Consider the following 27,686-nt stretch of genomic DNA (forward strand, 5'->3'; position numbering starts at 1 on the left):
CCACCCTGCGTTGTTAAAAACACTTTCATATGTGAAGGCCACATTTTCCCAGCTCAAGTGAACTCTTTTTCTATAAAATCTAGGCCAGCAATGGACTAATGATGATTAAATTAACACATAAATTAATATATTTTAATACTAGCTTAATTGGAGTCCATTGAATTATACATATTAAGCTATTTAAAAAGAAAATCTCTGTTCTCAGAATACCTTGCTTCTCCAGAGAAATAATCCAGCTAAAGAAGCTGAGATCTGCATTCCAAAATGGTCTTGCTCATGTTAAATATAATCTGCCACTGTGCTGCCTGAACCTTAACTGTCCAGAGTCTGGAGTTGTATCAAATATATATAAAAAAAAACACATCTGAAAATGCAACTGGAGAAAACACCAAAGCTGTTTGGAAAATAAAGCAACTAGAATTATGGATATGAAATATGCATTGGTGATAAAATGCTTATTAGGAGACTAATAATATTTTTCCTAGATATAAAAATGACTAAATTACCTGCAATCCTTTTGTCTTACAAAGAATATTATCTAACTTACTCTGCTTTGCCTGGGAATGAGTTTGTATACTGAAATGTGTTAGCTGTTCTCTGGGTAGTCCATTCTCAAAGTGGTCTAGGTTGGGTTTGTTCAAGTGTGGTAACTAACACTGATTAACTCTACTCACTACAGTAAGCTCCATTAGGATTTGAGACAAAAAATATTACTATAGCACAGTAGACTTTATTGAATTTTTCTATATCTACCTAAAATCCAAAGTCCAAGGCATTTTAGAGACCTCAGATTTTCACCGTGACCTTTAAATCTAACTCTGATTGTAAAAACATGGAGTTGGTAATATTAAGAAATGAACCATATTAGAAATGAAATAGTACCTTTGAAATGGGTTTGTGTGTAATTGCTAGTAAGGAATTTCCAAATATCTGTAACAAAGATGGAAGAGAGAGAGAAGGAGTCAAAGATAGAAAAACCCATTGTCTTTATTCTATCATGGGCTGGTACAACTTTCTTTAATTTTTATTCCTCTTTGATCTTTTTTTTGCTCTCAATCAAAACTAATAGTTATAAAAGTGTTTTTAGCTCAGCAGATTAAAACAAGTGTCACTGAAATGTGAATGAACAATAGGATTAATCTCTTTAAGAAATCTTTGCATCAAAACGATCAAATTTAGGTGACTAATTTACTGAAGAGATTGTGAGCTGTGTACAGGACAGCCAGCCTGATTAGAGTTCTTTGTCTATGTCATAAGGTGAAGGCATTCAGTAAAAACTCACAGCTTAGCCAGGCTCTTGCAGCTGTGTGTCACTCCTATCACATCCCTAGGTTCCCTGTGGTGTCAAAGACACGTGAAAATGGGGGAAAGAAGAGGCATTACCACAGTCAAAGCAGATAAAAATATTCTCTGTCAAAAGGCATTGATGTCATAGACTGAGTTTTGGGGGCGCCAAATTCCAGCAGAAATCAACAGAAAACCTACGGGAACCTAATCATCAGCAAGACTCGTGTAAAGGTTTCAATCTCCAGTGAAGAAAAATTTATCCAAGATGGAAGTGGCATAAAATGTCATGAGAGAATTTCACTGCTTCCTGAAGCAGTAAGTTAAGAACAGTACCGTTATTAGCAGAAACACGTCTAAAGTAAACATGTTTTAAAAATACTGCTAAATAGTAGTTCAATCAGTATATGAGCTGAATTGTGATAATAAATGAAATACATCTTGGTATATTTCTGAAACTGGTAAATAATGGGCTATGAAATCAACTCTACAGAGGAAATAAGATAGGCAGCCTTATATAGTAAAAATTAAGATAATTTGCAATTATAATTTATTTATATAAAATTACAGTGTTTTATGTGGAACAAATGATACTGTATGATAAGGCAATCACACTTATTGGAAGGTGAGAGTTTTCTGTACATAGAGGCAGTTGCAAAGAGTTTTTAGAAGGCAGTTTTATATGAAAATGTTCAGGCACTAATCAAAACTGCTCTGTAAAAAGAAGCAGTTTTATAGCAAAGGATTAACTTTTGATGTCACCACTCCAGGTAGCTAGCATGACAACAAATGCAGGTGGTTTGTTCAGTCTGTTCTCCGGTTATGAATATTCCACTTTGAGAAGAGAAGCCTCAAGTATAAGTAGAGGGATGAAGTGAGAGAGCTTCCCTCTTATCCTCAATGAGGAAATGGGCAGAGTTTTATGATGGGGAATTAAGCTTTGGCATTTTAATCTCATGCAATCAGATATAGGATATGAATGGGAAACGTCTCTTAACCCTTTTTACCACACCTCAGTCTTGATGGTTTTAGAGATTCTTTTTTCAGCCGTAACTATGTTACCTTATTTCAGAATATTCAGACTCTCCATTATGTCCTTTGCATTGTTTGCAATGGTTACCACTTAAAGACTTCACATTGATTAAAACTTTTCCTTATTTTCTGAAATTAAATACAATAAACAGGTACTTTAGATTTCTTGCTATTGAACCTTAATTTCCTCAAAATGGAACATTTTCCTCTACATTATAAACTTAGGAGTTCTAGTTGAATTCTCATCAAAAATATACTTACATCTGTCAGTTTCCAAATTTGAATCATTTGGGGACAGAAGGACATCTGAGCAGAGTTCACCATTAAAGTAACACTGTTTATAACACCAAAGTAAAAAAGCTACTCTGGGATGATGAGATTAGACTGTTCTGATTGAGTAATGTAGGACAGGTGAAGAGCTCAAACCTAAAATTCAAGAAACCTGGATTCTCATCCAGGATGTTCACTAAAGAGTTGCATTAGCTTAGGAGTGCTATTGACTTTGAATAAGTCTCACTGCCCGCTATCAATTGCAAAGTCTGAGATCTCTATTAACTGACGTAAAGGGATTTCTCAGTCACAAGGTGGATTTGCATAGCAATGTGTACTTAGGAAAGCACAAAAAGGTCTAGAAAGGAACACAACAAACTGATAAATGTTTTTCTCTGGGATGGGAACTAAATAGTGAGGAAGGGGGTGGGTACATACAGTGTAAGGCAATCAAAGACAGTCTTTAGATTAGCTGATACTGTTTTAGCTTTTTAGAAGTGTTTTTGTGAATCATTTGTAAGAAGGTACTTCTGGTGGATTAATTTTCAACAAAAAAAAATCCAAGGAGATACAATGGAAAAAGGGAAGTGTCTTTAATAAATGGCACTGGGAAAAACCCAATGCAAAGGAGTAAAAATGAATCTCTATGGTACATCACACAAAAGAGCCATTTCAAACAGATCAAAGAGTTGAATATAAGACCTAAAACCATAACTATAGAAAAAGGTCAGGAGTAAACAAGTACACTTCTTGACAATGGTCTTGGTCATTATTTTTTACAATAGATTTGACCCCAAAAATAAAATCAATAAAAGCAAAACTAAACAACTAGGACTACATCAAAATAAAAAAGCTTCTCTCTAGCAACAGACACTGTCAACAAAATGAAAAGGCTTACAAACCACATAGCCAACAAGGGGTTAATCCCAAACATACCTATTAATAGCAAAAGAAAAAAACAAACAAGTAACCCAACTTAAAAGTTGGCAAAAGACCAGAGTAGACATTTTTACAAACAAGTGTAGAAATGGCCATTAAGTACTTGAAAATGTACCCATGACTCATCATCAGGAAAACACAAATCAAAACCACAGTGAGGTATCACAGCACATCTGTTGAAAGCCTATTCTCGAAAAGATGAGGTATGACAAATGCTGCTAAGGATGTGGAGAAAAGGGACATGGGGATGCTTTTGGTAGAAATAGCAACTGGCACAGCCACTGTGGGGAATATGGCAGATCCTCAAGATATTAAAAATAGACTATCATATGATCCAGCAATCCCTCTTATAGGTATACATCCAAAAAAGTCATCATCTCAAACAGAGTCTGCACTCTCTTAATACATCTAGATTACTGTCTTTAAGTCATTCAAATACGAAATATGTGGCATCATTTAACACAGTTTACACTTTTAAAAATTCTTAGTAATAGTACATACTTCCTCCATACTGCATTACATGTAATCCTACATACAGGGGTGGGCAAAAGTAGGCTTATAGTTGTCCATATGTGGAATACAATAATTAATAAATAATAATAAGAATAAACTGTTTTTCATGTACTCAGAACTGTAAACCTATTTTTGCCCACATGTATTAAATTGAGCACATTAGACCAATAAATATAAAACTATACAATTTCAAAGCAATTAATGAAATAGAGACTAATTAAATAAATTAGTAACTAAATCCTAGCAATATTTAATAATCAATTACTACTTATAGAACATATACTGTCTTAATTAATCTTGATTAAGATACTTAATCAAGATACTTAAGGTAATTTATTTTTAATGAGGTACTTTTTAGTCCATACAATTTAATGCTTTATAATTGAGGGGAAATTTTTGCTTCTCTTAAGTCTGAGATATCATTATAATACCTCATATGTGACATGCACCATACAGTCACTTAATGAGTTTTAAAGTTAAAATGGTATTTCTGGGATTTTTCACAGCACCTACCTTCAAGTCAAGATTTAAATGAGTCCAGGTCAGTCCATGCCAAGACAGAGGCAGACACAAGCCCCTATTGAAGTTAAGCTAATCCTCAGATACAAATTAGTTTTAGGATGGGCCAGGTTAGCAATGCACGGTCTCATCATACAGTAGTAGTTTTCAGTAAGAAAAAAAAAAAAGCTAAAAAAGTACTCCTGGCAAATACTTTTTAGTGAAAGAGTTTCCTCTGACGGTATTGGCCAGATCTAATACCATAGCATCACCTCCCTGCCTTACACTTCTACCACAGGCTTCCTTAAAAGGATAAATATTTTATTAATGTGGATTGTATTTCAGTAACAAATACGTGGGGATAGCAGCCACTCTGCTTTGTAAGCTGAGGCAGAGGGGTTGGACAGGAAAGAGAGAAGTTGAAGAGGTAAGTGAAAGGGAAGAAATTATGAAACTAAATCAGACCAAAGGTAGCAAGGGATGGAATCACATAGTAAGGAGAGTTTATCTTTAATGATGATCCGCAAATAGGAAATGAAACACTGGGCATTCCGAAGACTTTCTCAGCAGATCTGTGAGGTCAAACAAAGCTACTTGCATACACTGTTAACATTTTACTTGCCTTGTTCACTGTGCTGGAGGCTGTATCGGTGCTGCACAAACAATATCGGGTAAAACAGCTGGCGTTGGCACGAACCAAGGCAGTGGCACCAAAGCGAACTAACACTATTGTGTTCTTTGCTGCCACCCTCTCACATTATCAAGAATGGCATTTTACTTTAAGAATAAACTTAATGAAGCAGTGAACATTATTAATGTCATTACATATTGGCCCTTGAGTTCATCTTTTTAACAGTTTGCATAACAAAATGACAGATACGAATAAAGCACTTTGGCTGCTCGAGTTAATGCACAATGGCTGTCTTGAGTTAAAACCCGGACACGATTGTTTGAGTTATGAGCCGAACTGGCTATGTTTCCATGGAATGCTCTTTTGGCTTGAAAGAATAATTAAAAGATAAACCATAGGTGTCAGACTTGAGGAAGAGGCATACATTCTTTTGACAATTAAGGAAATGGAACTTTCATTTCAAGGAGAACCATGGACAGTATTTGTGGCAATTAATAAAATTTGGGCTTTCAAACAAAAATTAGAATTTTGGAAAACTTGTGTCCTCTACCATGAGTTTAACAACTTCCCACTACTAAAACACTTTTCAAATAAGATTGACAGAAAAATTAATAAATCTGATGTTTGTATATTGTATACTCAAACATGCAACCATTTGAAAGATCTATATAAGTTAGTGAATGTTTTCCAAAAGCTCAATGCATGATGTTACAAAACCCAACATGTTTTGGCAAAAGGTCCATTAAAAATGCAAAGCAAACCAATGAATTTTAAGGTAAGAGAGTACTGGACATGGCTGTGAAGTCCACACGGCAACTAATTTTTAAGAAAATTCCCCTTCTTGAATTTTCCTGTATTGTCAAAGGAGAATATCCACAACTATCTGGAAGAGCTACAAAAATATCTTCACTTTTCTGAGCTTGAATTGTATTCATCTACTCTAACCAGAGCAGGTTTAACTGCAGATTGATAAAGAAGCAGAAATGGGAATCCAGCTGTCTTCTTTTAGGCCAGACATTAAGGATACTTGAAAACACATAAACCAACGTCACTAACTGGGGGTGGGGAGTATAGGTTTTCACTTAAAAAAAAAACAAAACCTGTTGTCAATGTTCATGTGTAATCAGTTTACTGTAATTAATTTTGGGGGGATAAGCTGTTTTCATTTAAAAAACCATTGTTGATACTCATTTGTAATTGGTTTACTATTGTTCATTTAAATGACTTATAACAATAAATTTATAAGTTCTGTTTTAATTTTAATATGACAAATATCAATAGATCTGGCTCACATAAACAGAAGCTCCCTGAGGGGACGGCATTTAATAATTTTAAGAATGTAAAGGGACCCTTAAGAACCACTGGTCTTTATGTTTACTTACCTATAAAATGTGCATAAATGTGTCAACTATGATTAGTACAGATAAGTAGTCAGAGTCTAAATTAAAGCAAATTATTGTGAATATAAATATAAATTTAGAAGGGAACAGCAGGGAAGGGCCATTACAGAGAAGCCCATAGGGAGCTTCCATTTTATTAATGTTTTGATTCTTCAGTTGAATGTCGAGTTTATTGATGTGCATTTTATTGTTATGTACTTCATGATAATTCATAGATACTCTGACATAGTCATTATTTCAAAATTTTAAAACATAGGAGTAGGATTCTAAATAACAATTAAACGGAAGATGGCAGTGGGAAAATTTGTAAGGTTTTGCTTTGTAAAACCTTTGAAAATTTGTAAGCTAATGCTTTGTTTGACAAGGTAATAAGAACACCTATAGTTTTAACTCTTCTTATGACAAAATAAAAAAATATGTTGTGAAATATTGAATAAAATAGAAATGTAAGCTATAATTTCCAAACAATATGAGGGATAAAAAAAGGAGAAGGAATTGTTAAGCAAAAACAGGAATGCATTAACAAAGAAAAATACCATAAAAAAATTAAATAAACCTCAGTGTATCAGTAATAATGAAATATGCAAATTATTAACATTGTCTTTAAATGAGCCTTTAAAATTAGAGTTAAAATTAAAAATTTTTAAATGCTATTTCCAAGATAATTTAAAAGATGATAGTGAAGATAAAGGAATAGAGAAGATTACTGAAAAGGGCATAGTAATAGAATATGAGGTATAAAGCAGTGACATAAGATAAAGGACATAAAATAGAAAATTTAACAATGTGAAAGATTCAACAATCATATACTCATATGCTCTTAACAAAATCATCTTATGTTAAAAACTAATAAAGGTATAAGAAAACATGAACAAATCATCAATCTTAGTTTTATAGCACCTACAAAAACCGCTGCAGCTAAAGTTGTAATGGTGAAAGAAAGACTACCTGCTTTCCCTCTAAGACAGAATTCAATGGAAGGGTGTTTGTGTTCCTTATACTGTGTTACATGGACCTGGAAGTTCTTGCCACTGCAATATGGCAAGAAGGGAAAGGAAAGCATACAGTCTAGAAAGGAAGAAATAAAACTGTCTCTATTTGCAAATGGCAAGGTTGTTTACATAGAAAATCCCAAGAACTCTATGAAATACTCTGAGAACTAGTAAATTCAGTGAGGTTGTAGGATACCATACTAATCACAAAAATCAGTTGCATTTCAATATACTGATAAGGAACATTTGAAAACAGAAATAAAGCAATACCATTTGAAATCACTCCAAATTAAGTACCATATTTGGCATGAATCTTATACTTACAGTATCTGCATGATGAAAATTGTAAAGTGCTGATGAAAATATCAAAAAATAGATGGATAGGTATATTTATGGGTTGGAAAACTCAACATAGTAAAGATATTAATTCATCAAAAATTGATATATTTAGTAAATTTCTATAAAAAATCTTGAGTTTGTGGAGAAAGTTATAAAATTCATATGCAAAGGGAAAACACTAAACTAGGTGAAATGAATTTTTAAAAAATAATGGAATTCTTTTAAACAAAGATTTTATTTATTTTTTTATTTTTAGAGAGGGCAATGGAGAGAGAAAGAGAGAGAAACATCAATGTGTGGTTTCCTCTTGTAAGCCCTCTACTGGGGACCTGGCCAGCAACCCAGACACATGTGCTGACCAGGAATCAAACCAGTGATCCTTTGGTTCTCAGGCCAGCACTCAATCTGCTGAGCCACACCAGCCAGGGCTAAAAATGGAATTCTTAATGTTAGGGCTTATTATAGATGTAGTAATCGGTCAGTTTGGTACTGGCAGAGGGACAGGTACATAAATCAATGGAATATAATGGGCAAAACAGACATAAATCCATACTAATACTCCTATATCCAATTAACTTTAACAAAAGTCAAAAAGCATTTTAATACTGAAGGGTCAGATTTTTCAATAAGTGGTGCTAGAGCAATTAAACATCATTTAAAAAAAATTATATATAAAAAAATCTGAAATGCATCATACACTTAAATGTAAAACAAAACTCCTAGAAAAGAACATGGGAAAGAATCTCCTGGACCTAGGATTAAGTGGTGTTCTTCAATGTGACAACAAAATCATGATCTATAAAAAAATTTTTTTACCTCATCAAAATAAAAATATCACATCATCAAAATAAAAATAATTTTACTGTACAAAATATTCTATTAAAGAAACAAAAAGGTTAATAACAGACTGGGAGAAAATGATTACAAGTCACATGTCTGATGAGACCTTGAATCTAGAATGTATGAGGAACTCTCAAAACACAATATTAAAAACCAATTAAAAATGGTCAAAGGACGCACACAGACATTTCACTGAATAGGCTGTATAGGTGGCAAAGAAACACGTGAAAAGATCACTAATCACGGGAGAAAATGCAAATTAAAACCACAATGAGGCATCACTGGATGTCTAAACAGAATGTCTAAAGTGAAAAATAATGATAACCTCTAAAGCCAGCAGGGGTAAGAATGTAAAATCCTACAGCTACTCTGAAAAATACTTCGACATTTCCTTTCAAAACTAAAAATGGATTTATCATAAGACCCATCCGTTCCACTCTTGGCATTTACCTCCATGAGCTCGTGTTCATGAAGAAACTTGTATTTGAACGTGCACAGCACTTCATTCATGATAACCCAGAACTAGCAACTACCTCAATGTCTTTAAAGCATGAATGGGTAAGCAACCCACATTACAGCCAAATGGAATGCTATGCAGTGAAGAAAGGGAACACATTATTTGTATACACGAAAACTTGGCTATACCTCAGAATATAATGCTGAATTTAAAAAGTCAATCTCTAAAGGATACATATTAGATTATTCCATATATGTACCTCAAGAAGTAAAATGACTGTAGAGATAGAGCATGGACTGATGGACTAGTGGTCACTAGAGTCTAGGCATTGGGGTAGGTAGGGGATGAACTGGCTCTGAAGAGTAATAGCAGAGAGCCTTAGCAATGGCACAGTTAGTCCTGATTGTGGTGAGGGTTATGTAAGCTATCTGCCTATGGGACAGAATTGCATGAAATTTTATTTTATTGATTTATTTATTTATTTTTAAATATTGTGCATCTATGTTTTTTTAATTTAAAAAAAAATATTTTATTTATTTATTGTTAGAGAGGGAAGGGAGGGAGAAAGAGAGAGAGAGAGAAACATCAATGTGCGGTTGCTGGGGTCTGTGGCCTGCAACCCAGGCATGTGCCCTGCCTGGGAATTGAACCTGCGATACTTTGGTTCTCAGCCCATGTTCAATCCACTGAGCTATGCCAGCCAGGGCTGAATTTTATTTTATACACATACACAGAAATGAGTATGTGTATAACTGGTAAAATGTAATAACTACTATGGATTAAACCAATGTCAATGTCTTGTTCTTGATATTATTCCATAATTGTATACCATATAAACACTGGGGATGCTAAAAAAATAGCATATGATCTTTTCTACAAATTTGTTTGCAATTTCCTGACCCCCTATAATTACTTAAAAATAAAACATTTAAGGGCAAGATAGATTATATATTTCCTAAAACATGTTGTTCAATGAAGTTGAAAAATTTCCAGTGTACAAAGAGCAAGTACTCCTCTTTCAAAGCACTTGAAATTCAATCTATAGGTATCCTTCTTTTGGGTTTGCAGAATTGCCTTGGTCTCTAAGATACCTATACCCATACATATAACTGTGTACACACACATTCACACACCCTGACTATTACATTCAGAACCTGACTGAGAGTTGAGACAGATTCTTACAAGTATCAGAGTTAGGCCAGGCCAGGATCCATAGGAAGATGCATGGAGAGCTGAAATCTTGGATAGGACAATAAAAATTTAAAACTTCATGCACTTGGTATTTGATTCCTTTTGGGAAGCTCATTTAAGTGATTTGTTTCAAATAGTATAAAAGATCAGTTTAGAGCAGCAATTTTCAACTGGTGTATCAATCCCTGTATAGCTTTTCTATCCTCTTTTTCCTTAAAAAAAAAAAAGAAAGAAACAAGCTTATAGAAATAAACTAGAAATAAGCTTTCACTGACTTGTCAATTTTATAAATGTGGTCAGCGATTCCTGAAAAACAGACAGTTCAGTGTAGCACCATTTAAATAAGGAAGGGAAGCGAGCAATTACAACTGTCAGTGCAAAATGAACAAACACAACCTCTGTTCCCATGGACACCGAGCTGCCAGGTGGAAGGCTTTTCAGTTGTAGGCGCACAATATACTCATACACAGTGAAATTTCGATTTTTATGACATTTTCCCGGAGAACTGAATTTAATCTGTAATATTTTCATCACCTGTTTTATATAAGCATTAACTTATTTCTAAAATTATTCTTTTCAAAAGTATGTGTATAGTTTTTTTCCTTTTAAATCTCAAATATTTAAGACCTTTGAAATGCTTGTAGGACCTAGGGTTTTCTAACGGGGCCTAAAGGACAAAATGACCCTTCATGTCCTTGTATCAGTATTTGAGCCTGGTGGTCCTCTAACTTAGTCCTGCTTCAGAATCAAGGGATTTGTTAAAATAGATGGTATGTCTTACCTGCATGGGTTTCAAATTTAGTAGAATGAGGATGGGGCCTGAGAATTTGTTTCCAACAAGGTTTCCAGGTGAGATTAATACTTCCGGTTTGGGAGAACATACTTAGAGAACCACAGTTGTCATCTAAGATGAGTTTGACCATACATGGAAAAATTAGCATACCTCTTCTGGAATGGCCAATAATTTGTGTGTTTCTCATCTGTCTCCACATATTTAGTTTTGTTAAGTTCATGAACTAATGAAAGAAAGAAAAAAAAGCACTGATCTATCCAAAATTCTGTTGTTCAGAATTCAGTTACTTCAGAATTGCTATTACACATTTTATAGCTGGAAATTAGAAAAATAATTTCAAAATTGATTTTGCAAAGTCCTTACACCAAAGCCTGTCACAGTGTTGTACACTGGGCTGCAATGGGTAGACATTCATGGGACATTCGTGCCCACATCTCTATGAAAATGGCTTTCCTCAGGAAGGGTATGACTTAAGGCACCAATTTTCAACCAGTGGGCTGCAAGAAGGTTTAAAACATGCAATACCTGACTATGTAGCCAAAAGCTCTCTTTTTCCTTTGACTGTCAGATAAAAAATAAAAACAGCTAACACAACAATAGGCATCTGGTGTGACTGAGTAAAAATTATACCGATTGTTTTGTCAGATTGACAAAAATATAAAATATTTCTTGGTGTGATACAGAATTTTAGCAATTAGTTTATGTGAGCCGTGAGATGAAAAAGATTGAAATCACTGACCTAAGTCATGGGGATTCTGGACCTGAGGGTGGCTCTGAAGCATCTGACAGCCAGAAAATGCCTACTGATGAGACTGGCTAGCTCTGTGCTGGACAGGAAGTGCTTCTTTGAAGGAAAAATTGGGTGTACATCTTGCATCTGTCACTGATTTATACTAAGATACAGAAATTGTCTCATTAAAGATTCAGTCTCAGGACTATTTGATTCTTTTGACCATATACTTTATTACTTTCTAAAGTATATTTGCTAAATATATTTCTTAACTATGTCTTGAAAAGTCCATCATAGATGCCCACTGTATTGTACGATGATGCAATGATGACCCAGGTACCACTGAGTGGTATAGCAGATTTTGTCCCTACATGAAAGGTCTCCACATCTCAGTGTCATTTTGTCACCTGTGATCTAGCCATGGACTGCATAATTATGGAACCTGAATAGTTAGTGCTGTTGCTTTCACTCAAGCACGACCATTCCTCATCCCGAAGACCAAGGCTCCTCACTGGTTTCCTGCTTCCGTTGTTGCCTTACCCGAACAGCCAGCCTGATATAAAATTATATTCATGCCACAACATGCTCAGATGTTTGAAATGATTTCTCTTCACACATATGTGTGTCTGTATATATTACACATACATATTATGAATGCATGTATGCATTCATATGTGTTATTCATAGACCCAGTCTTCGCAGTGTGCAGTTGGGATACACACGCAGATTGTTCATTATCTGTTTCTTCTGCTATAATTTCATGTTCTTACAGACAGAGATTTTATGTCATGTTCTCCCCTGACAACCAGATTTCTAAAAGAATACCTGCTACCCATTGAACAATTATCAAATATCTGGTAATTATATCAAATGAAAAATGTTAGCAAAAAGTGTCAGAAAACTGATTTGGATTCAGATTCTAGTTCCACAACCCATCACTTTAGATAAATTACATAAATCTCTAAGCTGTGTTTCGCTTTGTTTTCCATCTTAATTGGAATACCTTTGCATTTTAATGAAATGAAATAGCATATAAAAATCTTATGAAAAGAAAAAAATAAGGCTACATAATTGACATTTGATTGTTTATCCCCAAAATATTGAGTAAATTACCAAACCTTTCTTTTCCCATAAAAAAAATAAACACTCATCATTTGGAAAATGTGTTTATATGGGTTATCTAATGTACTGATGATGAAATATGACTGATGTGCTACTCTTTTTTAAATTTGATTAGTATTTACAATTAATCATTCTATTACAGTATATCCAAGACACTCCTGTACCTATTGATGTTTTGTGTTTGATTGTGCCTTCAAGGCTGGCCTGTATATGCAATTACTCCGAGGATGCTTGATGCATGTGTACTGGGCAGGCTGGTCTTGTCCCTGGCCTCCCCCCGACCCCAGCATTCATGCCTTGTGCCCTCTCACAGCCCCACAATTCATTTCCTATTCTTAGATTTACTTTTGCTGGTCCTTCCTAAAAGCACTATCATCATTCACTGATCCTTCCTACCTGGTCAGGATGCTTCTCCATTTGGAATCTTCATTGCTCAAAAGTATTGCCTATATTTTCATTTCTAATTCTCAACAAGAATTGCATGTAATGCATGATGCCCTATTGTTCAACATTTAGTTTTATTGTTTAATACGGTTTTCTGTGTACTTCACATGTGTAGATCTCTTCTGAGAATGGAAAAGTCCTTGAGGACACAGACTGGCTTACTCATTCATTTACCTTGCAAAGATACCACCTCTCTGCAAAGATAAGTAGATGCTTGATATAAGTCTAAATAGATGTAATTTTTCTTAATATAGTGATTCTTAATCTGCATGGCTTCCACATGCCCCTTGCAGTACAGTAACCGAATATTTTCCTTAGCTATCTCATTGAAGAATACACAAAGGATCTTTCACAATCCTAAATCAGCATTCAAAGAGTTAATCAGGCTGTGGGAAGCAGACTTTCAAGGCTTCAAGCTGAGTATTAAGCTGCAATTAGACTGTCAGCACTGAGTGGTTTGTCATGGTCTATCTTCAGGATAAAACAGTTTGCGGTCTGTGCCTGATGTAAAACCTCGCTAATCTACCCCTCAAATCCCTGAACTCATTCCACTCATAGCACCATTTTCATTTGCACAGTTGGTCAGGGTTTTGCAAAAACAAAAACTGGAATTAGCCCTTCCACACCCCAGTGTGACTGCAGAAGACATGATAAGTAGGGACAAAGACCATGCAAGCTCAAGGACCTCGTGTTGCCTGGGACTTCAAAAAAAGACATTACAATAGTCTGAATGGACTCTGGACTCATTCATTGTTTACCTGATTAGAATAGTGCTTTTCACTAGTATTGAACCTCATGTCTTTGACTCTTACTTTTCCTCACTCTTATTCTTCCTCCTAACTTCTGGCTATTACTGGCTTGTCCAGGTCTTGGAGTTCCCCATTCCACATCCAGAGTTATCATTCTGATCTTCCTGTTTCAACTTGCCAATAAAATGCAGTTGCTTATGTTCCATTCTCTGAGGAACATGCTAAGATTCTAAAGCTGGTAAAACTGAAACTAATTTATGAAAAATAACAATGGTTTGCAAGCCAACAGTATAACATAGTAAGCCTTTCAAATCAGAATACCCTGGGTAATGCCTCTCAACTCTAACTAGCTGCCTGGTCTTGACCAAGTCACTGGGTATATTGAGGAGTCTGTTGATAAAGGTACCATACAGGAGGCTGTGCATGTGCTATGGTGAAGAATAAATACAATTATGTGTGGTAAGTGCCCAGCACAGAGTTTTTCAAATACTAAGTGCATCATCAACATCATCAGTGTCAACATGACTATTGTGCCCCTTCAATACTTTAGCTCAAATTAGCAAATGATGGTAAAAATAGCAGGCACTAAGAATGCATTTACTTTTACTGGTAGAAAGGACCAAGGATTCACCAAAATGCACTAAGAAAGCAGCCCCTACCTACTCTACCAAGCAAACATGGTAAGGAATAGCTTACTTCCAACCTCTTTCAATGTAGATGAGGAGGAAGAAGAGCTGCCGAATGAGGGCCCCACTTCTTGGTCTCCCAGCACTAAACCAAAGCACCAGCATGACGTCCTCCAGCCTTTTGAGAGTTTAACCTTGTTACTTTCAGAATGAATCTTCACAAACTGCCTTTGAGCTATAGATAATGGAAGTGTCAGCATCTTTGTTTTTTGTTTTTAGATGAAAAAACAAAAACAAAAATGAGAGACCAAACCTTTACATACTGATGTAATAAAAAAAAAGTACACATTATCTGGGTTGCAGTCTTAATTATGTTACAAACAGCAATAGTTTCTTAAAGTCAATTTCTATCAATATATCCACTTCTCAAATATCATTAATCAGATGCTCCTCTTAAAACTACACAGGGCAGGCAGTTCTAGGATTAAAATAAAGTGTGAATTGAAAGCATTTTGAAAATGAAAACCAGTCTACAATTACAAGAATAATTATTTCCATTATAAACACCACAGCCAGAAGCCAAATTCGCGTAACAGCACTTCATTATCAGAGACTTGGGTACATGAACATTTTTTAAAAGATTGTAATTTGAGTTTTCATGGTTATTGCACCTTCTGTGACTGTCTTGTTTACTTGCTTTTATCTAAAGGGAAGTCTGTCAAATCTGCAAAATTACTCAGCTTAATGTTGTTATGGGTACTTGTTTCGGGGTCATTTGTGATACTGGTGATTCATATCACTACTAAAATCCAGTTCCAGCTGAGACAGAGGTGCTGTTGGATGTCCCTTTGGGACATGCAGAGGACCACTCCTGAGCCCAGGAAAGCAGGAGCAGGGCCAGGGCAGGGAGGCAAAAGTCCATGCCAGCCAGTGTTGGAATCATGAAGATCAGTCTAGAGAGAATCTGATTACCTTTTGCCTGAAGATTTTCTTAGGTTCTCAAATTCACCTGCTTTCTCATTCACTTATAGCTCTTTTGACTGACATACAATTAAAGGTTTATATTCTCTAGGAATTCTGGGAAGTGCAGTAATGGTGGTCCTGTCATTGCCGATGGGACACTTCTATCTCAGGGTGCTCCCTCATGCCACTCCCAGAAGAACTGAAGAAACAGTGAAGCACATCCACTCTCCAGAGGAGCATCTGAAGTTTGCAGCGCTAGATATACACCTCCCTGCTTTCTCTCTGAGAAGCGTCTGAGAATAGATTCATATTTAGCTAGTGAGAAAAGCTTGAATTTCTATCTCATCGTAATGCAATCATATTACACTAAAATTGCTTTGGAGAAAGATAAACAATAAAGCAAGACAGAAGAACAGATGCAGAGGGGACAAATATGATAGCTCCTAAAAAACAGCCACCTCTTTAAGATGCTTAGGCTTCCAAGTGAAATACACAAAACAAGTCATCATTGATTTTGCATGAAATGCATTGCACAAAATCATAGGAATATATCTGTGTTAAGCATAAATTCATACACATTGGCTCTATATGAGAATTTTTCACTTTCAGAAAACTTAAAATGTGTTAGATAGAAATATCCAAATATATAAAACATTTAACGTAGAAGAAAACTAATTGCTGTAGCAAAGATTCTTACCTTAGCAAAAGGGTTTATTAAACAATTCCATGTTCTTTGCCCAGGATTCCGTGCATCAGAAATCCAGACAAGGCTCAACTGGGAGGTTTTTCTGTTCCATGCGGATTGGCCTGGGTACCTTATGAGTTTATAGTTAGACAGTGGTTGGTACTGGAACATGCAGACTAGCTTTGCCCACATGTGTGGTGCCTTCACAGGGACAGTTGTGAGACTGTATGTAGCTTTGTACACATGGCTCTCTTCAATGGCTGGCTTGGTCTCCCTTACATAGTGGCTGGATCCTAATAGCAGGTCTTTCAAGTGCCAAAGGCAGAACCTATTTCACTCTTAAGGCTTCACCTTAGAAGTTACACTACTTTCTACTGCTCAAAATAAATCACAGGACCAGCCCAGATCCAAGAGGATGGGAGAAACAGACTCTGCCTCCTGATGGGGAAGTGGTAAGGGCACTGTAAAGTTGCATGTGGCATGGACATATTGTGGTGGCTGACACAAAATACCACAGGACCTCAAAGACTTCTTAGAAAAAACATGTGCATCACTTCTTGGAATTCTCCATATGAACCTTGGAAAGCAGCCATACTTGGTACTACATGTCCTTGGAGGAAAAGACAGAAGCTAACAGATAAAATTGGCACTCACCTGGCGGAACTGTTCCAGGTCAATTTTGTTACCCACCAGCACCAGGGGAATTTCATAGGTGTGACGGACCTGAAAAATGAGCTCTTTAAACTTGGCAGCCTCCTGGAATGATTGGCGGTCGGTGACAGAGTAGCAGACTATGAATCCCTCCCCGCCTCGCATGTACTGCTCCCGCATGGCTGTGAACTCCGCCTGCAGGCAAAAAGCAAAATTGGGATTCACCTGAAGAAAGGGAAGCCAACACGTAATGCCAATAAAGTAACAGGTTAGAAGCAGACAAGTTATAAGACTAAGAGTTTAGGTTAAAATTTTCTAAAATTATATTTGTAGGCTTTGCATACAGAAAAGCAATAAGAGGTCTAAATATACCATTATGAAACAATGTTTTAAATTGCTGAAAGTATTGAGCTTTAATCAAAGAAGATTCAAGAGATTTGGTAATATATGACAAATAACAGATGTACTAATATAATGTTGGCAATTATATATCATATATACTTTTGATAATTTTCTATTTAATGAATTAATTTTAGGAAGAGGAATCTAAATTTATAAACTGCACATATTAAAACCTATAAGAACTGTCATAGCTGGTATAGCTCAGTGGATTGAGTGCAGGCTGCAAACCAAAGGGTCACCAGTTTGATTCCCAGTCAGAGCACACTCCTGACCTGGGGGACAAGTCCCAGGTAGGGGGCACACAAGAGGCAACCACACATTGATATTTGTCTCCCTCTCTTTCTTGTTCCCCTCCCCTCTCTCTAAAAATAAATAAATAGAATCTTAAAAAAAACTGTAAGAAGTTTCTCCTCAAAAATATGAAAACAAATTAGATTGATTATTCTTGTGAATGAAGAAAATTAGCATAGCTAATCACAGACCCATTTATATGTTTGGGAATTCTTAGATTTGTCTTCTTGAGGTGCATAAACAGAGGGGTCATGGTCTATTTCTGCATTCTGCGCATTCCTCCATCCTCTTCTATCTCTGCAGAGGACAGAATCACTTCCATGATGTACCAGTGTCTCAACCTGGAGACACTGCTGTATGAGATTTCCTGTTGCATTCTCCCTGAACTACAATTTTCTGCCAACTGAAAATTCAATATTAGATCTGAATTGCAATCTCAAAAGTTTCTCTCAGTCTGAAATATCTGTTTTCACTATTATTCTTAATCTATTGTTAAAATCACAGGAGCTAATCAAGTTCATGCAATGGGAAATAGAAAATTTAGACTCTAGCTGTGGAATAAGCCATGCTAAACAATGAAAGAACAACACAAGAACATACTGTGATGTGGACAATTTGTGAGATAAACCAAAGGAAGGAAGATTCACATGAATGTAAACTGTGTTTGAACTATAAGGCAAAGGTGTGAATCCTTCACGCAGCAAAGTGTTTATAAGAACTACTAAAATACTCTTTTCAGGGTAGTTGTCTAAACAAATGTTAATTTCATTTAACATGGCTTGACTTTGAAGGATGGTTGACTTTGATTTAACATGGCTTGACTTTGACATTTACATAGATCCAGAAATTTTGGAAAACTGGGATGCTTACAAGTCTATATAGAGTAGGTCCATCATTAGTGCATGCATATTTTAAATCATTTTCAATCAAAATGGAATGTGGAACAGGTGCAAACAGTTTCACTGGGTTCAACCAATCATTGTAAAGTTGTAAGAACTTGAACCCAGGGAGGAAAGGAGACTTGGCCATGGATGGACAGCCACCTATCGTAAAGCTGGTTTGAACAATTCATGTTCTCTGACTCTCACTATATTGATTGGTATTAATTTTTTAATACCACTTAATTAATTACTTTAACTTAATCCTAAATTTTGCCATGTGAGGCAATGTACTGATATAGGAGAAACAAATCTACATTGTCTCAATTTTCTCCATCTCCAAATAATACCTGAGGCCCTTTATTGTTCTGACAGTCTCTGATTTTGAAAACACTATTGCTCAGTCAGAATCTCCTGGCTGATATGGATCGACTAGAGAGTTATGGACTGAAATTGCTAAATGATGTTTCCCAAACTTATAATTAGTTTTCAAGTAGAAATGATAGAATCATCATAAAAATACATGTAATATTTCTTAAAAATGTAAATGGGTTTGTTACATCAGCTGTATATGGTTGAAACCATAATGAAAGTGCTACCTAAGGAAAACGGGAGATTTATTTTACCACTCACAGTTCATTTTATTTGCGAATTATTTTAAGCATCAAAATTATTTTTAATAGTCTATTGAGTATTATTAAAAAACACACACTGCAAGATACTTAAGTGGTACAAAGTATATAAAGTTAATTTAATTTTCTTTCCATCTCAAACTTCCAGTTTTCCTTCCCAAATGCATGACAGTTAATAACTTCTTCATCGTTATGGTCTCTGCCCACACAAGCAGAGACATGTATAACATTTATAACATGTATACCTTTTTATACCTTTATATACATTTTTGTACTCAAATGGGAACATAATCTATACAGTTTTTACTTTTAACTAAGATTTGACAGCCCTTAAAGATCATTCCATACAAACATATATAAGTATTGATTATTATTTTTCATAATGCGTAATTCCTTTTATGAGTGTACCATAATTTATTCAACTAGTTGCCTAGGAAGAGGTATTTAGATTTCCTCCATTTATTTCTATTACAAACAATGTTGCAATATATATTCTTAAACATCCTTGTTGCACAAATTTATGTGTAGTTGAGAGGTACTACTACTAGATCAAAGAGAATGTACATTTTTACTTTTGAGAAGCAGTGCCAATTTTGACCACCAAAGACACTGTACCCATAGCTCACCTTCTGAACATTATATAAAAGTGTCCATTTTCCTTCATTCTCACAAATGTCACATACAATTTTTCTACCTTTTATAAAGTTTAGAGTAAAAAATAGTATCTCATTTCTTTCATCTGTATTTATGAGCCATATTATTTCCTATATTATCCATTTATAAATTATCTTCAAGAAATGGATTTTAGCCCTGGCTGGCGTAGCTCAGTGGATTGAGCGTGGGCTGGGAACCAAAGTGTCCCAGGTTCGATTCCCAGCCAGGGTACATTCCTGGGTTGCAGGCCATAAACCCCAGCAACCGCACATCGATGTTTCTCTCTCTCTCTCTCTATCGCCCTCCCTTCCCTCTCTAAAAATAAATAAATAAAATATTAAAAAAAAAGAAATGGATTTTAATTTGTAAGAAATGAAATAGCTGATTCAATTTTTGAACTTTTTAAAATTTGGACTAGAGTTGTTTTTTTCTATGTCAGAATGAGGAAACAACAATAAAGCTGGCTCCAAGAATCCACTGAGGAATGACTAATAAATTTGAAACACTCGAATAATGCATTAAGAAAACAGGCAAAATACATGAAGGTAAAATTCACAGGGAACAACATGGGAAAAATGGATGAGTGAATTCCCAACCACGTTGGTTAACAAGACTCAAAGTCACATATGTGTTCTATTAAAAATAGATTTGTTGGGCCTTGCATCTGATCTGAATTGGAGTCTCCAGGTATGGGATTCCAGCATTAGTATTTTACAGGACTCCTTGTTGGATTTTGCTTTGCACCTGGATCTAGGGGTACATAACTCTGCATTATGCTCAAAAGCACTAAATCTGGGAGGCACAGTACACGACTTCTAAGTCTGTTACTTACAGCATGCCCTGTAACAAATCACCTAACCCCTCAGCGCCTCAATTTCCTCTTTTGTCAGAAGGGATTAGAACACACACTTAACCCATCTTACAGGGCTGTAGAAAGGATCAAAGGAGAAAACAGATGTGAAATGCTTTGATGAATTTTTAAAATACAATGCAAACTAATCCTATTATTATCTCTGGTACAAATCCTGTGGAATAGAACCTTACACTGGGAGAACAGGCATGAAATCCTCTTAGAGAGGTATTAAATATGAATGTGGAAGTATTTCTCAGATATGCTTAATCAGAAATTATTAAACTTATTTTCAAATAGGAGACTCTTTCTACCAATAAAAATATATATTATATCTATATTATATATTATATATATTGAGATAATTAAGTTATCTCAATGAATGGGGAGGACACCTCATCTTAGCTGACCTTTTCCAAACCAACTCTTTTCATAGCATATATTTTGCTTTCTATAATGTGCATACTTTTTTGCCCAAATTTCTGAGGGAAAAATAAGGATGCACAATATACATGGGTATTACTAATTCCCATGTATAACACGAATTATACATGGGAATTAGCACTAAACCATGCGTGTGCATTATACACAGCAAAATACTGTCTGTGTGTGTATATACAAATACATATGCATACGTTACTTAAAAATTCATTGTAGTCTAGTGGGGCTCAGAGAATTGGGCAGAAACTCTGCACCTATGTATGAACTTAATGTGATACTGAAATAGTTTTCTAAAAACAATGCCATATTCAACATGTTGCTTCCATCTTTGTTCACCTAGGAATTGAAGATCCCTGTACTTTATGTTCTATGTATACTGAATGCTAATGTCTTCTTCACTTGCTTCCTGCTATAAATCAAACTTGTTGGTTAATTCTTCAGGAACATTATTAGATACCATTTGCTATCCACACAGCAATGAAAAACCCTACAAATATAAACATTTCTAATATTTTCTAAGCTGTTTTGAGTACAATACAGCAGCTTGATCAGCTCCTTTTGATAGCTTCCTTGGATTAAAATGGTGTGAATTCTCTGAATTCTGAAAACACAAAGAATTTTTTGTTAATCTCATATCCCAGTTTCTCGATTATCAAAGTAAGATTTTTGAGCAGATATTCAGAAACTTAGGAAATGAACCAGCTCCCCACTACATTGAACTAACACTACTAGGACATAGAAATGCCTCACTATTTACAAAGTGTTAGAGCAGTACAGTCAGACCTGCCTTTCAACGACTTCCTCGCACAACACACACATACCATTGTCTATACAGGTTACCATATCTGCAATAATCACATCTCCACATCAAATTTATCCCCCTAATGAGAAAAAATGAAATTAAAAAAGCCAGTCATGTACCTAACACTATGCCCAGTGGTAAGCTACATTAAGAAATATGAAAATTTTGGCCCTGCCCTGGTTGATGAAACTCAGCTGGACCAGGATAAAGCAGAGGGAGAGAAACTGAATGCTCAACGAACCATGGGATTCAGAGAAGTGAGTACAAGAGCAGTTTACAGGAGGAAGGCAAAGAGGACACGGGGAGGAACTTGTATTTTATGTGATGCTTTTTCTTAAATTTATTATTTGAAAAGAGCTTCTCAAACTCAACAGAACCCTACTTCCAAAGGATATGTATTGTCGCCATTACACAACCTTCTATGATTGACATTCAGCCTTTGCATAACATCTGGGGCCTGCATACCAGTCAACAGTCCAATTTCTGGGGTCTGTCAGAGGAGCAATGTAGTAGGTGTTGCTTTTGTTTACATGTTTTTAAGGAAGGAAGTATAAAAAACCCAAAAATATTATGAAAGTGATGGAAGGGTGCATATTGTACATTTATTGCAATTGATGCAAAGTACAAAGATGGAAATGAGAGGGAGTGGTGGTTCTTCAGTCTTGATCTGATGTCTGAAGCTGGTTAAAAATGTTCCATTGAAATGGAAATGAACAAAGGGCTTTTATAAATGCTGATATCATATGGTCAAAAATTAACTTGGAAAGACAAAATATAACTTAAGATTTTATATTTTGTAGTTTAAAGAGGACATAGCTATCTCTATCATTACACATTTGTCATCTGTCTTTCAATATTTGACACACTTGTACTTTTGGAAATGCATTAAATCATGGAATGCTGCCTAACTCATCAAATATTTATTGAGCACTTATGTGACAGGCATGTAAATAAAATGATATAAAACAGTACATACAACAAATATAAAAAATAATACATACCTGTATAACACATATAATAAAACAAAATAATCCATATAATAAAACAAAAATATGGACAAATATGGAAAAGCATAGAAAACATCAAAACCAAGATAAAGTGAAAACACAATTTCATCTGCAAACTTGACTCTCAACTTTCAGACAAGCAAAGCTACAATAGAAACACAATCAATTATTCCACTTCTGTGGTCAATAACAACAACACACTAATGGGTCAGGTGACACAAATCTCCCCCAAAGCACGGAGAGTTGAAAGCAATTTCTCTTATGGGGTTTTCAGATAAGGGACAATACCGTCAATATCAAAAGGATCTGCAGTATCAGATTTCTTAAGTCTAAGTCTCTAATTGCATTTTTCAATGTAAGTCTCACCAACATTTCATAGACTTACTCCATGGCACTACTGCAGCAAGGCTCAAATAAGATAACAGAATCATCGCTTTGTAGAAGATAGAAGAACAGCACGTTAAAATTGAGGATAGTGGTTAAAAAATCTTTAATGCTTGAAAACAATAAGGGCCCTTGATTCTGATGTGACATTGGACCCAGGGAGATTCAGGGTGCCTAGAATCTGGCTATAATGGCAATGACTCCCGTAAAGCACTTACCACTATACAACTCAGAGTAAATGCTAAAGTTACAATGCAGGGCAGGCTGCATAATTTGTAGGCCCAGTGCAAAATGAAGATATGTGACTCTAGTTCAGAATTAAGAATTTCAAGACTGCAACAGCAGAGCCTTAAACCAAGTTCATGGCCCTTCTGAGCAAGGAGCTTTGAGCAATTGCACAAATCGCAGACCCATGAAACCACCCCACTGACATGTATAAACTGCAAAAAGCAGCCAAGAGCATATGTGAGGAGAACTCCAAAGAAAGTCTCCCTGGGCGGGTCTCCCAAAGGAGGGGCCAATGGCAATTATGCTCAGATAGTAAGTCACTACTAAAGCTTCCTGACCCCAGGGAGGGACACAAACTGGACCATGAAAGATATGTGAGGTGGTGTGAAGTGTGGCCTGGGGAGAAAGTGAGGGGCAGGTGGTAGGGGGCTGGCATGTATAATTCTTATAGGAAATGATGTTACAGAGAGAGACATGATGAGTATGGCATGTTCCTACCATCAAAGTGATGTAATGCTCCCACGTTAGAGAGGGAAAAAATAAAAATCCAGAGATACTAAATGATGTGGGCATAGTTGGGCATAGTCCTGGAGCTACCAGCTAGGGAATCAGAGATATCCAAAGATATCTCTTCCTTCTGCCTCTCCAAAGAAGGAAAAGTCAACTTAATGTGACCCCAGGTTTTGTAGCTCTGGAGCCTGGAAAACAACATAAGCCATAATAAAAATACATTGATTAGGAAAGTAAATAACTTAAAGGCCATTTTGTAAAGTAAAGAGTTGCATTTGTCTCGAGTTGACACTATAAACCTAAAAAGAACTTTCCATAGGTAGCTGAAAATAGGGTTTATGCGAAAGAAGAACCTCTGAAAGGGGCAGGATTGAAGGCCACACTCAGGGGACAAGTCTTGAATTGATCATGGGGTCAGGAATTAGGCTGTAGAGTTGATGAGTCTGGATTAGTTTTAGGGGACGGGGTTGTTTTTGCTATATTTTTGGGGGGTTCTAGAGCTTCATCCCATTGAGAGTATTTATCTATATTTGTCTATTTTATTTTTATTGGAGCTATTGGGATGACACTGATTAATAAAGTTATGTTTCACGTATACAGTACTATAATTCAGCATCTGCACACTGCATTATGTGTTCATCACCCCAAGTCAAGTCTCCTCCTGTCACCATTTATATCTCCTATGTCCTCTTCTACCTGCCCCGTCCTTTGAGAGTATATTTATCTGTTCAAAGGAGTTTTTATGGAAACAGTTTTTGACAGCTAACAGTGTTTTGACAGCTATCTTGGTTTTGTTCCCACTTCCCAAACAGGCTCAGTATTTAACGGTCCAGATGCGTGCCCTTTTCACTCTTCCTCTGTATTGTAATGGATGTGCTTTGCCCTCCCTCCAGTCACTAGACTCTCAGCTACCTGAGAGAAAGGCTCTTCAGCACTGCACGCTGCAGACCGCGGGGGAGGTGCCTGGAGCACCACCCGAAAGATAGTTACATTTAGTTAATTACTTAAGTTAAATGTTTTTAAGTAAAGCGACCATTCCCTGGATGATACACACTTTAAAGAGAGTGAGGTTTGAAGAATGGAGGATGGAGATAAAAGGAAAATGGAATTAAATCTCTAAATTAAATGGATAAAGCTTTTAGTTATTTACTCATCCCGTACATGGAAGGCCAGGCCTGCTTACGTTTTACGTAAACATATATCCCACTGAAAATTTGCATTAATTAAAAAGCTACTTAATGTTTCTTATATCATTTTCCACCATCAATCCTTTGTCTTGCTCTAATAGGAGAAGAAACGCGATTCTAACCGTCTCTGGGTGCATCAGATTTCTTTACCATGGAAGCCTGTATGCCTTTTCCCACCCTGTTTGCCTTGTACTTTCTCAAAGACTTGAAGTTTCATGACTGGCTCTGGTGGCACAAATCCACTAAAAGATATTTTCATCACAGCTGGTTTCCCATTTATTCTGGAGGTCACTCATACTGTGAGCTGCTTTCCTGCTAATAAAACCTACAGAAATGCATCTTGGGGAAAGGCAGCGTAACTGTTGTGTTACAAAAGTATTCCATCCACCACAATTTAGTCATTCCCAATATGATACTGAAAGCTGATCACAGCAAAAATGGGAGTGAATAAGAGAATTCATGGGCCAAATTGCATTTGCCAATTTATTTAGAGCACATGATACTATTATAATTCAAAAAATGATGTGTGAGATATGTGTGTATACAGGGTGGGGCAAAAGTAGATTTACAGTTGTGGGTATGCAAAACAGTTTATTATTGTATTATTTTACATACAAACAACTGAAGTTTACTTTGACCCACCCTGTATATAAATATATGCATACATACAATTTATGTACACACGTGTGTATGTGTATATACACACACACACACACAAAATGATCTAAAAAGCCTATCACACACAATAATTCACATTTCTACTGGCTGAATAGAAGAAAATAAATCACTATTCGTTGCTCCAAGTAAAATCCTGATCATCTTGTTTTACAATACTTAGAATAGTTTGTTGCCAGATAACCCTAAGACTTTAGCGATGTACTGAGAAGCCACTATGTCCTCACTATACAAATGAGGAAAAGACACACAAAGTGTTTGTCCGCCCTAATATCAAATTTAAAGTTGACAAAGATGCTTTCCTTCTATTTAGGTTCCCTGAACCTTTCAACTAGGTCTTGATGTCTGGATTACCATGTTTCTTTCTGCTTTGTCCAATGTTAGCAACAGTTCTGCTAAACTGATGTAGCTAGAATCTCCCATCCCCCTTTCTTATCATCCTGGACATTTGATCCAGGTCTTCAACCTCTGCCTTCCTCCAGGTGATGTCTAATCACCTCCCTGCCTGCAGTAAAAATCCTCCCTCACCTCTCATGTTTCCTTCTCACAATTTTCCATCACCCCATCATCACCCTGCACTTATGTGATAAATTCCTACTGGTCCCTTCTGTATTTGGAATTAATCCTGGTTTTATACCGAGGTCTTCTTTTCTTTTTGTAACAGTCCTGAATAAATATGTTTTACCACTCACACTGCTACGCAGCTCTGATTTTTAACAACCAGGCATAGTTTACAGGGTTGGTGGCACTTTGAAGTGCTGGATGTACCTCCCCCTCCAGCACAGTTCCCGTCTCCTGGGTGGCTGCTCTAACCCCAGGCTCCCTCTTCTCCAATCAATCCATCATTCATTTGTTTCCCTGTCCAAACGATCTTCTTTAAGCTCTACATCCATTATGCAGCTCTTCTGCCTTCAAAGGTCTAGTGGTTACCCATTTACTTTCACATCAAATCTATACTCATCTGCTTGATTTTAAGACCCTGTATAGTGTGTATAATGATACCATGCTGCATATCCAGCTTTATATTCAATTAATCCTGACTATGTACTTGCTACTCTAATGGGGTCAGTTCTTTCACACTTACTCATTTTAGTTGTCTCCTCTCACCATCGTGCCTTCACACGCATTATTCCTCCCAATTGAAATTTTTCTAGCTAATACAGAATTTAGTGATTATCTGCTGCAACTCCTATTCTGCAGATGAGAAAGTCAGGGCCCAGAAATGTAGTGTTGACCATTATTTTCTCATAGCTAATTAACACCCAGTCTTTCAGCCTTTTCCGTGGTTGGGAAGCTGCCTTTCCAGGACCAGTGTTGCCCACAGTTTTCACAATCAGCTACATTTTTTCTTCTTTCATGAACCTGTGACTAAAAACCCCAGCCCTTACTGATAGATGTGTTGTTTGTGAGAAAAATATACACATCAAAAATGAGCAATTAATCATATCTTTATTATATAATTAGCAATTAATTATATCTTTAATATTTGAGTTAGATTTGAGTTATCAGGTAGATTTTAAATGTTCTGGGGTCAACACCAAGGCTTCAGTTATGTTTAATGTTTCCATTGCCCAGTAGATTTTGGATATTTGACAA

At 36.0% G+C, this 27,686-nt stretch overlaps 1 protein-coding gene across 1 annotated transcript in view; it reads right to left on the reverse strand.

The window, feature by feature from the left end:
• RIT2 (Ras like without CAAX 2) overlaps window positions 1-27,686 on the reverse strand; it is a 287,905-nt gene that overhangs the window by 123,111 nt on the left and 137,108 nt on the right. Inside the window, exon 4 of the mRNA XM_045850204.1 lies at window positions 17,153-17,344. Within this exon, the coding sequence (XP_045706160.1) occupies window positions 17,153-17,344 (192 nt within the window). The remainder of the gene's footprint in view (window positions 1-17,152; window positions 17,345-27,686) is intronic.

The sequence above is a fragment of the Phyllostomus hastatus genome, unplaced genomic scaffold (genome assembly GCF_019186645.2).
Source record: "Phyllostomus hastatus isolate PE091 unplaced genomic scaffold, TTU_PhHast_1.1 phas_contig_80, whole genome shotgun sequence".
Lineage (NCBI taxonomy): Eukaryota > Metazoa > Chordata > Mammalia > Chiroptera > Phyllostomidae > Phyllostomus > Phyllostomus hastatus.